At 42.4% G+C, this 12,970-nt stretch overlaps 1 protein-coding gene across 1 annotated transcript in view; it reads left to right on the forward strand.

Annotated features, from left to right (window-relative positions):
* Positions 1-399: 399 nt before the first annotated feature.
* Positions 400-12,970, forward strand: part of tsc22d3 (TSC22 domain family, member 3) — a 42,472-nt gene continuing 29,901 nt past the window's right edge. Inside the window, exon 1 of the mRNA XM_066648816.1 lies at positions 400-961. Coding sequence (XP_066504913.1) covers positions 645-961 — 317 coding nt within the window. The 5' untranslated portion in view covers positions 400-644. The remainder of the gene's footprint in view (positions 962-12,970) is intronic.

Below are 12,970 nucleotides of genomic sequence, written 5' to 3' on the forward strand. Positions count from 1 at the left end.
ACAATCATGCTTTTGCCTGTCTAGATTCCTCCCCAGACTGTGATGTGTAGCTCAGTGCAAAGACAGGGAGCGAGAAAGAATGTGTGCGTGTGTCTCTGTGTGGGTTAGCACAGAGGGGAGGGGCTGTGTTTGTGTGCTGAGCAAAATCTCTTACCAATCACAGGGGTTTCCCCACCCTCGCCACCCTCCCTCTCTCTCTCTGTCACCCTGTGTCTCTCGCTCTCTCTCTCTCTCACGCACAGGGGCAGGGAAAAGTGCAGGGCAAGGAGAGGAGGAGGAGGAGGAAGCAGAAGGAGGAGGGAGGGAAAAAGCTAAGCAGCTTCTGGTTTTGCTTTCAGGCGTGTTGCTGCGAATCGCCTGCCCCCCGCGCACAAAAAAAAAAAAAAAAAAACAGCGTGGCTCACACTCACGCAGCACACACACACATGCTGTCACACTCAGGGAGGATACACATAGCTACACTTAAACACTTACACACAGCTTTCACCTCCACACCTGGGACTCAAGAGCACCTGCAAAGCAGACGATCTAGACGCTGAACAATTACTTGGAAGGCTCATCTGGAAGGGTGGCTATTGTGTGTGCGTGGCTACAGTGTGTGTGTGTTTCGCACTTGAGGAGCTCTACCTGCGCAGGACGTCCCAATGTCGGACGAGGAGTGCCGCTCGCCCATTGGCCTGGACTGCTGCAGCTGCTGCCTGGACCTAGCCAGCAGCTGCGATCCTGATGCCGAAAGTCAGAGCCACAGCAGCCTGGGCAGCCCCACCTCTGTGAACCACTTCAGGCAGCTTCGCCAGCAGCTGCTCTTCCACCACAACCTCAACACGGACAAGCTCAACAACATCATGAGGCAGGACTCGCTGGAGTCGGTGGTGCGGGATCCTTGTTACCTGCTCAATGAAGGCATCTGCAACAGCAACATTGACCAGACCATGCTGTCCATCCTCCTCTACTTCCACAGGTATGCAGATGTTCCACTTTGCGCAACTCCCATTGACCCCATGGCTTTTTAAACTCTGTAAACTCTAGGCTTATTACTCAGTTTAATAGATGATAACTGGGCTTGATATCTAATGAATTCAGTGTTATGAAACAATCTGAATGGTAATGTGGTTCCGCCAAGAGATCTGTAGAATTGAAGGGGTCTGGTGTTATTCTGGTAATCTCGTTATTGGAACAAACTTTTCTTTCATGTAATTCCATAATCTCAAATCAAAAGGACGGTAAGTACGCACTAATACAGAAATTCATTAATTAGGCCTGCTCAGCAACTCAAAGCACAGACTTCTAAATCCATAAGTGGAATGCTTCAAGTGATTTACTTTGTTTTGGTTCGTTTAAGAGCATAATAGAGCTTTGAGGACTGCCGTACACACCAGGGGAAGTGGAGAGAAGTTGATGTTGCGGATAGCAGTATGTAGAAGAAAGTGCTGCATTTTGTCACTGTCATCTCAAACCCATGTTCACCTGTCCATTGATCTCCATCTCAGAGTGAACCAAAGCTATTCTCTATTTGCAATGGATGGGCAACTTAAAATGTCTTGGAATGGCATTGCTCTGTATAGGCTCATTCGTTCATTCATTCGTCTGCATGGAATGTGTAAGATATGTAACTGGTTGCACAGAATAGCAACGCATTGCATCCAGCAAATCTATACGTTACATTAATAAACAAAATGAAATACAAAAGAGTGAAGTTGAAGTGTGTAAGAGCTGTGAAAATGGTGCATGTATCTGAAGTCAATTAAACGAATCTGAATGCTTGGTAACACTTGCAAATGCAGACACACACATCTGACCAATTCACCTCAAGACCTCAGGAAAAAATGGGTCATGTAGTCCATGGGGCAGAATTCCTGGGGCGAGTTTAATTACCTCTTATTTCCTGACGGGATGTGTGTTATGCGCCACAGTTAATACTTGGAACACAAACTAATGCTCAGAAAGCAAGGGTGTGCTTCAGGTAGTGTAGAAAAGAGAAAAAAAAACATTTCACTGGAAAACTGAAAATTCTGTGCTGTTTAAAAACCACTTTCAGAACCTCATATACTTACTGCTAATAATTGACTGCATAATGGACTGTATACATGAAGTCAGCTGGCAGAGGATGAGTGCACGCTGACGTGTTGTAACAGATTAAATTGTCAACAACAGATTACACGCGGTTGCCCGCCAGGATCTGGCACCTGTTTGCAATTCAGGATCAAACTCTAGGCCCATTTTTTTTCCATGCTCTCAAATGCAGAAACCCAACTCCTGTTGACAAAAGGACAGCTTGTTAAATCTGATACTCTCTGACATGTTGTCTTTCGGGGCGGCTCCTCATGAGGGAAATTAGTCAGCTGAAACTAGGTGAGGAGTAGAGTCTTAAAGGTGATGGTACTAGACAGGCTTGGAAACTTTCAGTGGATGATTTTTATTAAAGGTCCTAATACATTAGGACAATCCATGGTTGTCAATCTGTAAGTGTAAATATTAAATGGGATTTACAGTCCAGCAGAATGGTTAGCATTGGACATGGTGACAAAAATAGTTCATTTGCAGGTGCCCCAGAGCATCTTCTTTCAATTCACATGTTCATATAATTGTATGTGTCTACAATGTGTGCATCTTAATCTAACTGAAGACCCAGTGTAGAAGATACCAGCAGGAAGATAATGATGATAAAGGTGCCCTCATTACACAGTACTCTTTGAAATCTGTATATGTCTGGAAATGTGATATTTCACGTCCGCCTTAAAATATTTACTGCTCTTTCTGACTAGAGGTCAGTGACAGGTCATAAAATCATAAACGGCATATTATTTATTTCTCTCAGGCTCTATGCTGATATGACGTTGACGTCACTGCACACCTTTGTTCACTTAATTATTATCCTAAACTGCTGCCAAATCAGGGACTGATAACTAATCAGGCATTTACAGTGAATCTGCAAAGTCAGGCTTTCGACACCATAAAAAAAATAAATAATAAAATAAAAAAAATATTATATATATTGAGGTGTCGCAGGTAGGTGTCGCAGTCACACAGCTCCAGGGACCTGGAGGTTGTGGGTTTAATTCCCGCTCCGGGTGACTCTCTGTGAGGAGTTGGTGTGTTCTCTCTGTGTCCGCGTGGGTTTCCTCCGGTTGCTCCGGTTTCCTCCCACAGTCCAAAAACACAAATTGGTAGGTGGATTGGTGACGTAAAAAGTGTCCGTAGGTGTGAATGTGTGTGTGTATGTCTGCGTTGCCCTGTGAAGGACTGGCGCCCCCTCCAGGGTGTATTCCAGCCTTGTGCCCAATGATTCCAGGTAGGCTCTGGACCCACCGCGACCCTGAATTGGATAAGTGGTTACAGATAATGAATGAATATATATATATATATATACTTTGATACTTAAAGCAAACATGATATCGTTCTCAGTCACAAAATGATGTTTAAGATTAACTTGGAAACTGGTCACTGGATATAGGTTGAATGATGTATCGTTCTTTGCTAATTCAGCAGTGGTACCATTGCTAACATTTGTACACTTGCTGGTGTGCACAGGCAACTACATAACTACATACAAAATAACCCCCTCATAATAAACCCCAGCTTATCAAGCAATTAGTAACTCCTTCAGTAAAAAGTTTTTTTTTATTTTTCTATGGCTTTAAGTAGATTAATAAATAAAAGGCTCCAAGTACACTGCTCATCTTAGACTCTGTATACACACACCCCCACACACACACACACACACACAAGGATTATCATTTAGTGGTACAGTCAATAACTTAATCTACCTTATCACGATGGCCTGTTATACGTGGCAGTGAAAGTTCACGGTCAAGGTTAAATCGATTTGTGTTTTATGAGTGGGGCATTGACAGTATGAACAGCAAGAGTGGGTTTGTAACCAAAACAATAAAGTTTAAGATCATGAACAGATTTCACAGTCTCGCTACACAATCAAAATCTTTGTGTTTCTCACCATGCTCCAGTAGTCTTTCCTAGAAAAACTATCAGACAGGTTAATAAATACCCCAGCCCTGTTCGCCTCTCCATAACCGGAAAGCCGATTGTGCTGGCGCTCCCACAGTTCAGCACATTTCAAACATGGATATTCTCATGATATGTTTTTTCCTTTTCAGCCTCCTTACATAATATTTCATATTTTTTTTTCATGTCATTCACTCTATAGCAGAAATCTCGCCTCTTGACTGCTGTAATAGGTCTTTTTTTGGCTTTTTATTATATTATTTATTTTTCCAGGCGAGTACTCCTTAATTTATTATGAATATTTTGTAATTGATATGGCTGAGATGAATGTGTTTTGCCTTTAATAGAGTTTAGGACAGGGAGGATCTGGGCTTTTGGCAGGAGCACCTCTTTCTTCTGGGCTGTGCACACAGGAACCCAATGACCCTTTTTTTTCCTATAAAACAAAACAAAAACCAGGAAGAGTTTTTTGTGTTTATATAATGTGTTGAAATCTGTGGAGAGTTTGATCAGACATGCACGGCCCTCCCATTGCACTTTCAATGCTGTGCGAGAACAAAATGCATCTTTTGTGTTGCCTTCATGATCCCATAGCCTTTTTGAGGATTAGCTCAGGGTGCAGATGTTGACTTTAAATGTGCATGACCATATGCAGGACAGGATTAAAGAGGAAAACCGATGCATGTGGATCTGTCACACTGGCCCATGTTGTTGTAGGTGAGCATTAATCTGAGCCCACATTAGCACACATAATCTCCCTGAAATGGCAATTGCTGATATAACCAGCACATTCAAGAGTCTAATAAGCTGTATTTATCAGCTCTGTCCAACAGTGAACAGATAGCAGTGCCCAGAAATCAGTGTTGCCACCTTTGTGAACTGAAGTCAGCTTGAGATTATAACATGCGGCTTTGAACTGTTTAAAAAAGTTGGCCTTTAGCTTTGCCGGCACACTCTCACTATATGATTTGCCTGACAAACCCCGGCCAGGCCCAGCGGCAGGGCAGAACATTTCGTTCTCCAGCCTGTGTCTCAAGTGTGAACTTGGCTGTTATTTTCACAGCGTCACTCTTGGTTGAAATATGCAAGGCCTATTGAAGCAGTTTAGCAAAGACAGCAGAAGCAAATGTTAAGCAGCGGCAGCTGAGAAATGTAACACACGGCAGTGGCACGCAAAGATAAATGGCTCAGACTGTCGTGTCTAGAGCGCAAGCTGAACAAAAACAACACGCACTTAGTCGTGTCTACAACACAAACAAAGCAAGAACAACAGCAGCACGGTGGCACTCTCAGGGACCTACACTTTGTCTCCAGTGTGTAAGGGAGTGGTGTGTGGTAATAAAAGACCTCCCATACATCACACGTGGAAAGAGGAGTGGGAACGCTGTAGATGAGAGTGTAAAAGGCTAATGTCTGCCACATGAGACTCCTCTTTGTTTTCTTCTCGCAACTCTCAGTACCAAGGCTCAGATCATGGAATTTTGCAACGGCCCGTGTTGACTTTCACAGTTATCTAAGAGAGAAAACCACTCTTATTATTAAAGATGTGTTTATGACAACAGAGGTGGTAGAATCACTCATTTGAAAGGCAGAAATTACTAAAGGATGAGACATATTTTTATGGATTCTTCTGGAGTCAGCGGGGTATTTCTTGAAAGGAACACAGGCCAGACTGGTTACATAAATGCTTCTGGGGTCATGGAAGGCAGTTGAGGTTTTGGCTGAGGAACTTCCCTTTGAAAGCTGTTTTGAGAAAAGCAAGCCTGATTCTGCAGGATAGGGTGGAGGAAATCAGGGGCTTTGAGGAGACCAAGCCCTGGATCTTTTGAGGATAAACTCCCTCCTACCTCAGACTCGTTGTGGGTTTTTTTTTTTTTTTTTTTTTTTTTCTTTCCTCCTCAAATGACGTGGCCACCTTTTGGAAGGAGATCAGCTGAATGCTGTTTTTTTTCCACAACCCATGGAGGCTGCTCCCATCTGTGTCAATACAAGTACGGTGGTCTGCTCAAGACTCTAAAAAGTCAAGTGGGTCAGAGGCACAGCACGAACAGAAGCCCTGACTCAGGGTGATTTAAACTCAGAGGAGATTTAATAGCCTGAGGCAAGCTTTTCATAACTTGGGAATATCCACTATGATCTCAGAAAGATTTTGTAGGAATTCCGGAAAAAGGAGCAAATTCACATGAAGGGAGTTGTGCAAAAGCTACAGTCCATAAATCTAGCATTTGAGGTGGCTGGGTTCATTCAGCCAACTTGTAGATTGGTAATACTAATAATACATTTTTTCATAATGTTTTGAGGGTCTACATATTTTGCAAACGTTTCTCCAAGCCACAAATTTCACACCTAATTTGACTTAATCTTAGTGGAGAGGATTAGTTACATCAAGCGTTTGTAGGTACAGTTTAAAGGTCCAGGTCTACACCCTTGGCGTCAGGTAGGGGCATGCTAAGACTGTAGGAGGTTTGAATTGATTCATTTAATTTGCTTCATCTAACAGTGACCACAGAATAGAAGTTATTTTCTTCCATAATTGAAAACGTGATTCAGCTCAGTGGGAAAATAATATCTTGCTCATAATGTGCTAGGAGGTCAGAGGGTCTGAATAGGAAACAGCCTTGGTTTAGCTGTCACAATCAGACAATCATGAACAGAGGTGTATGATATCGTTTTAATTGAGTGGCTGAATAGCAGCATTGTTAGGCCTGGGTCAGTGGCTGGCTGACCGGGAGCCAGGGGCAGGGGGCCAGCTGAGGCTTTTGTTGCCCTGGTATAAGGTGCTCCTGTTCACAGAGGCAGAGCTCCAGGCTCTAAAAGCCACTGTCTGCAGGGCACACCCAGCAATGGAATTCACAGCAACACCCAAACACCTGACTGAATGCAGACTGAATACAGAATCAAGTTTAACACGGATGCACTGGTAGAGCCAGCCTTTGGTGAAGTGTAGACTTTGACTCCGACTAGCAGCTTAATTCAGCGTATGAAGCACCTATGAATCATACAATGTCAGACATCTAAAACATGCTGCTTCAGGCCTTCTGTGAGCAAATGTCTCCAAAGGGCCAGAATGGCATTGTGCGGCACGGCACAAAATGTTCTCTGAGAGAAAAAATGTTATGTTGTTGGGTGAGGAACAAAACAGACCCTTGAAGCTCATCCAAAGCTGTAGGATTAGTGTAGAGGTCAGAGCAAAGCTGGCCAGCATAAATAGCACTGGTAGCTTGTGAAACACACTGGGGTTATGGCTTTCTGCCATGATTAAAGAGAGACTCCCTCTTGGATGGCTTCAGTGATATTTATCAGAGGAACAGTAGAAGCCTGATCATGCTCAAGGGATTGCCATTTGATCCCATACTTGTAGGAATCCCTAATCTTATTCCATGGCTAGTGTAATTAGGGGTGTAAGACAATGCAGTGAGAAGAACTGGGCAGCAGAGTCAGTCTGTGTAATCTTCTTTTGTCATACCTCTGTGCTAACTCTGTATTTGTGCCAGTCTTGAGGGGCAGACATGATCTCGAAATAAGGATTGTGTCTGGGGACAACTTGCTATTGTAAGTTGTGTTGCGTTGCATGTAATGTGTTCTCTGTGCGTTTGAAATGTTAACTAGTTGGTTTGGGAGAAATTAATTCTATCATTCTTTATCATTATCATTCTCTTTTGTCAATATAAAAAATACAAAGGAAATCAAAGGAAAATATAATAAAATGTTTGTATTGTTACAATATGTTCACAATTCAAATCACATGCATCACCTCACATGTAATATTGGATACAGTATTATCATCAAGAACAGAAGAAATCCACTCATGAGGAATCTGTTTCCGTAAATACACCCAAAGTCTGTGTACTTGAAGATAACCAACGAAAGCAGCAAAATTTTCTGTTAGCAATAGCATTAAACAATCCTATGATTTCACATTTAAAGACGAGGGGCTTCCGAATATAAACAAATGAGAGAATTGCGTTTCCCCACAATCATAAATTTTGCCTTTTACATTTTAAGACATAGTTTTCACAGTGGGTTGCCAGATATTAACATAAAAGTTTACACAGATGTGTATGAAGGTGAAAATGTACTAAAAGAATTATATTTGTACATTTTGTATGGATATCTATTAATATTAGCATGATGAACTCTTCTTCATTTCCTCACTATGCACTCTTTTTTTCTTCATTAAATATTGGATAGCACGGTGTCTGAAACTATTCACTATATAGTGCACTATTTGAGGGTTCCGCCATTTTGTAGTAGTGTCCAGAAACAAAGCGGACAATCCCACAATGCACTGCAAAATGTAGTGCACAACCCATGTACACTACCTGACACTAGCGGATAGAGGATACCAATAAACCACTGCGTTGTTTGGTAAAAACCTGCATGAATTAGTGTCCAAAATCGTTCACTATCTCCTGAATTCATTTCCCTTTAATAGTGCACTTATATAGTAAGTAATAGGGAATAGTGAATAGGGAACCATTTCAAACACATCACTGGTCTAGAAATTTCACACTCACAGCAGTTTCAAAATCAGTTTGTAAACCATGGGACTACAATTGTCATGAGGTCATGAGCTCAGCTCAAGATTTGTGGATATGAGGGAGTTTAGCTTTATCAAAGGCATTTTTTCCAATTATTATTTATTTATTTTATTTTTCTCCCCCATAACCTTGCTGGCCCCTGGCAGCAGCCATAGCTGTGGACTGAAATAGCTCACCTATGCTTTCAGACCTGGCACAATGTCCTAAAAAGGCCAAAACCCTGCCCTGCCCAACCATTAGGAAAAAAATGTGGTCAGCATACGAGTTTTTCGCCTTCACTTTTAATATAAATCAGTTTTGTAAATGAAAGCTCTGACAGAACGGGATTCATTAGTCAGACAGATGGGGTTTTAATGAAATAATAAAGAACTATGCACACACTCACTCTTTCTGGTGCCACCTATTTATTGCCACATTTTTCCTCTCATGTTTGTCTACACTGTTTGCATCCAAGACAGCATTCGGAACGCTTGCCAACCAAGTGGGTTGCATAAGAGATGGTGGACAATGTTGCTGAGTGCTGTGCTCTGGTGAGGTGCTGGCTCACATTAATCTTATCTGCTCAGCCTCAGGTAATGGCCTCAATTGAGATAATGTGAGGGCCTGTCAGCAGCAGTAAACCTCCATCAGCGCCATCTCACACTTCTGCAGTCTGCAAGCCTGGGATGAGTCACGCAATCAGGCTCTGTTCAGAATGACCTAGACGCCAACACTGATAAAGGCTAAAAATATAACCAAATGTTATTGGAGGGCAAAGACAAATCATTCAGTTGAGACAATTCCCATGATTGAAATAAAACGTGATAGTGGTTTAAACAATCAGAGCTTTAAAAGACTAGACTCAGAGATAGGAAGGTGAATTCCAAGGAGCTGGAGAGGATTTCTGGGTGGCTTTGCCATCTGCCTGGAAGACAGACCCACCCCTTGTATTCAGCAGGAGGCACTCATGGAAGTGCAGGAGGTTATGGTGGTGAGTACAAGCTGTTAGTCTCAGGAGGCAGAAAAAGGAGAGGAGGACTTGAAGAGCTTTTAAGCCATAGGATGAAGACTTCCAGGACAGGAATGTTCCTTCACGCAGTCCTAATGTCATAATGCCCTATATTATAAGTATTATAGTTAATGCGATGTTGAACCACCCTTTTAATTCATTGCTTCACAATGTATTAATGCACTTTCACAACATGTTGGAGCATATTTCCAACATGTGCTTCATAGAACCATATAAAATACATTTAGTATATATCTGAAGAACACTCTCAGATGCTTTTTTGAGGGTTTGTAAGTCTATATCTCACCTCCAAACACAGTACTGGTCCTGTGTTAATGTGACATCTCAAAGATGGTGTTAAATGCAGCTAAACAAACACAGCAAGTGTGAAGAAATATGTTTATTCATTAAATATGGCAAAAAAGAACGAACAAGAAAGGGATCAAAGCAAAAACGACTAAAAACCAGTGTTTCTGGTTCTTACAGTTCACTCCAGGGTGCCTGTCTGTTTGGTGCAAACAGATGCTCATTCTCAACAGGTGCTGAAAACAGCCCTTCTGAATCAGGCTGTTTAGACAGGGTAAGAGAGGGGCTGTGTTGTTTGATCTCTGTGGTATTTTGACCAGCGAATTTCACATAGGTTTCATTAACATCTATTTAATTCACTTAAAGGGACGTGCTGATCTAAAGCTAGCACTGTTATGATCAAGTAAAGTAGCATATTATTTGTAAAGCAGCATTGCATAACTGAGTCTGATGCAAGGACTAATAAAACAGAGATGAGTTTCATCTTAACTGTAATGTTAGTTATCTGGCATTTCTGTTTATTTTCTGGTGGGAAAAAAAGTATATAAACATCCTGCCCTCATGTGTCCATGTAGTTTTTCCAAAAGTCCTCCCACCTTCAGGATCTGTTCTCTGAATGGGCTTTTCCTAAACTTTAAACGGGAAAACCCACTCAGAGCAATTGTGGCTCGACTGTAGGTGGTGAGTGGGTATGTTTGTAACAGATTTTTTTTTCTCTCTTTCATTTTCCCTCAAGTGCCCTTTAACTCTAGATGGACACAAATGTGGACTGAAGAGAGAATTTAGCGGTGCATGCAAAATGAATCTTTCAGTTGCACCAAGTAAGCTTTGCCTCAGTTTAAAGCTTGTTGGTGCCATGTTCACCCTGCTCTATGCGATTAACCCCGACATGTCCTGACCGCTCAAAGGCTTGGCCTGAATGATCCAGAACATTACGTCCCTGGATGCGAATCCCACGGGAAAAAGTGAATCACCCGGCCATCACAGCTCATCCTTTGTTACAGCTTAGAGCTCCAAATAATGCTTTTCCACAGGCTTGTCCTTTGGCAGCCTGGGTGACCACGCTCCTACACACGCACTCGCCCGCCCGTTTGTATTCCCACTGCATGCCATTGAAACAGTAGGATCCTTCAGGCTTACGTTACCTTACGCTGCTGTGCAGGTCATTGTGTGTGCACTGGCTGCTGTAAATTGAGAATGGCATGTAAGCATGCAATGGATTCTTTCTCTCCCAAACAACTCCTCCTTTCCGTAAACAAGTCTAAACTCTGTGTTTTGGTTTCTTGGCTTCAGATGGTTAATAACAGGAGTTTCTTAAAATGCCCTTCTCACGCAAGGCCCGAGACTGAACAACAAGCTTCTAAAGGACTGTGATTTTCAGAGGTGTGTATTTTAGCTCTTACACTATCAATGATAATTTGTCTGCCCTTCCAGACTAGCAATTATTTTAGGCTCGCCTAATAAAGGCACTCTGGTTGCCAAGGTTGGGGCTTGTGCGAACTTTATCCATCTTTTTTATGTGTACAAACAGAACATGAAGCAATAGCACTGACATGCTCTCTTTAACTTTATGTTCTGATTTTAATCAGAGTTGAGGAATTGCATAAGCGCCACCGCCTTATCTTGCACAACGATTCCGATAGCGTACAGAAATCGACCCTGTTGCCACAAAAACACCTTCACCATGTGCGCGGAATGGCTCAGGAAGGTTTCTCAAGGTGTCACATGACTGAATGAAGACAGAAGAAATACGCCTTCAGCTTTTGTTCGGAGGATGGATTCGGTTGAGTAACTGTTCCATAGTGATGCTGCAACACAGGCCTTTCTTAAGGCATTTCTTTAATGATGTTGCCACCCTTCAGAAAACATACCAGTAACTAAGTAAGCAAATAAATAAATAAGTAAATATATGGCAGCACCATGGTGCAACAGCTAGTGTTGCAGTCACACAGCTCCATGGTCCTGGGGTTGTGGGGTCAATCCCATCGCCGGTGACTGTCTTTCTGGAGTTTATTGTGTTCTTGTTGTGTCTGCATTGGTTTCCTCTGGGTACTCAGGTTTCCCCCACAATCCAAAACCACATGCTGGTATGTGGATTGGCTGTTTGAAATTACCCACAGATGTGAGTGTGTGACTGGGTGATTGTGTGATGCCCCTTGCTCAAGCTTTATTGCCAGGATTAGCAATGCATTTTAGAAATGTGTCCTTCCCCTCAGTCAGTTCTCTTATTGTGTTCACTACAGCTGTGGGAGAATGAGGGTACAGATAGTGAGAAAGTGAAGGCAATAGTTAAGCAACCTTCCTATGTGCCTTTACAGGAAACTATCAGCCTGTCCTGGAAACACCGTTTCTGGTCTGTGCCAAAGCGCCTTCTCTGCTTTCACATGTTGATTTATTATTTGAAATGGGATTTTTTTTTTCAGTGAAAGCAAAAATGGGTGAGCTTTTTGTGCCCAGAGAAAAAGCTTCCTCTGCCAAGTTCTTCGATGCTGTGATCACAATTGGCACCAGACCAGATAAAAATCAGACAGAAAGTGCCTAAATTACAAGCGAGGTGTATCCTGCCTGACCTTCTGCTTCAACGCACTGTTTCCAGGCATGCATGGGTATAGTTAGCATGGCATGCTAACAATGCATGTCCTAGTACCTCTGCTGTCATTGATGGACACTAATTACTAAATCCATTTAACCAGTTTGGCAGCATTCTTTCCACTGAGATGTCACTTATATTGAAGCATCAATAAGAGTTATGGCAGCAAATGCTTAGAGTTTGGCAAATGAGTCAACAGCGCAGCTAGGTCCAGTACACAGAAAACAGAAGAGTCCAGCTAAATCTCTGCCAAAGGACCAAAAAGACTTGGGAGTGGAATGTGAAACATGCTACGTTCTGCCTGTCCAAGGCAGAAAAGGTTTTTTCAGGTGAGATGTGGTTCTCTTTTAAGACGCTCTTTTAAGAAATGGCCAACTTCACTGCTCTAATTCAGTTTCAGTTAACCCCTTACACTTAGTAGCAGTATTTATAGCTGGTGATAACAAAAGCACATTATTATCTATTATAACCGGTGGTTAGAGAACTGGGCTTGTAACCGGAAGGTTGCTGATTTGATCCCGAGAGCCCCCAACTGCTCCTGAGGGGCTGTGTGCTCACTGCCACCTAGTGTTCACTAGTGTA

Source organism: Hoplias malabaricus, chromosome 17 (assembly GCF_029633855.1).
Source record: "Hoplias malabaricus isolate fHopMal1 chromosome 17, fHopMal1.hap1, whole genome shotgun sequence".
NCBI classification, from domain to species: domain Eukaryota; kingdom Metazoa; phylum Chordata; class Actinopteri; order Characiformes; family Erythrinidae; genus Hoplias; species Hoplias malabaricus.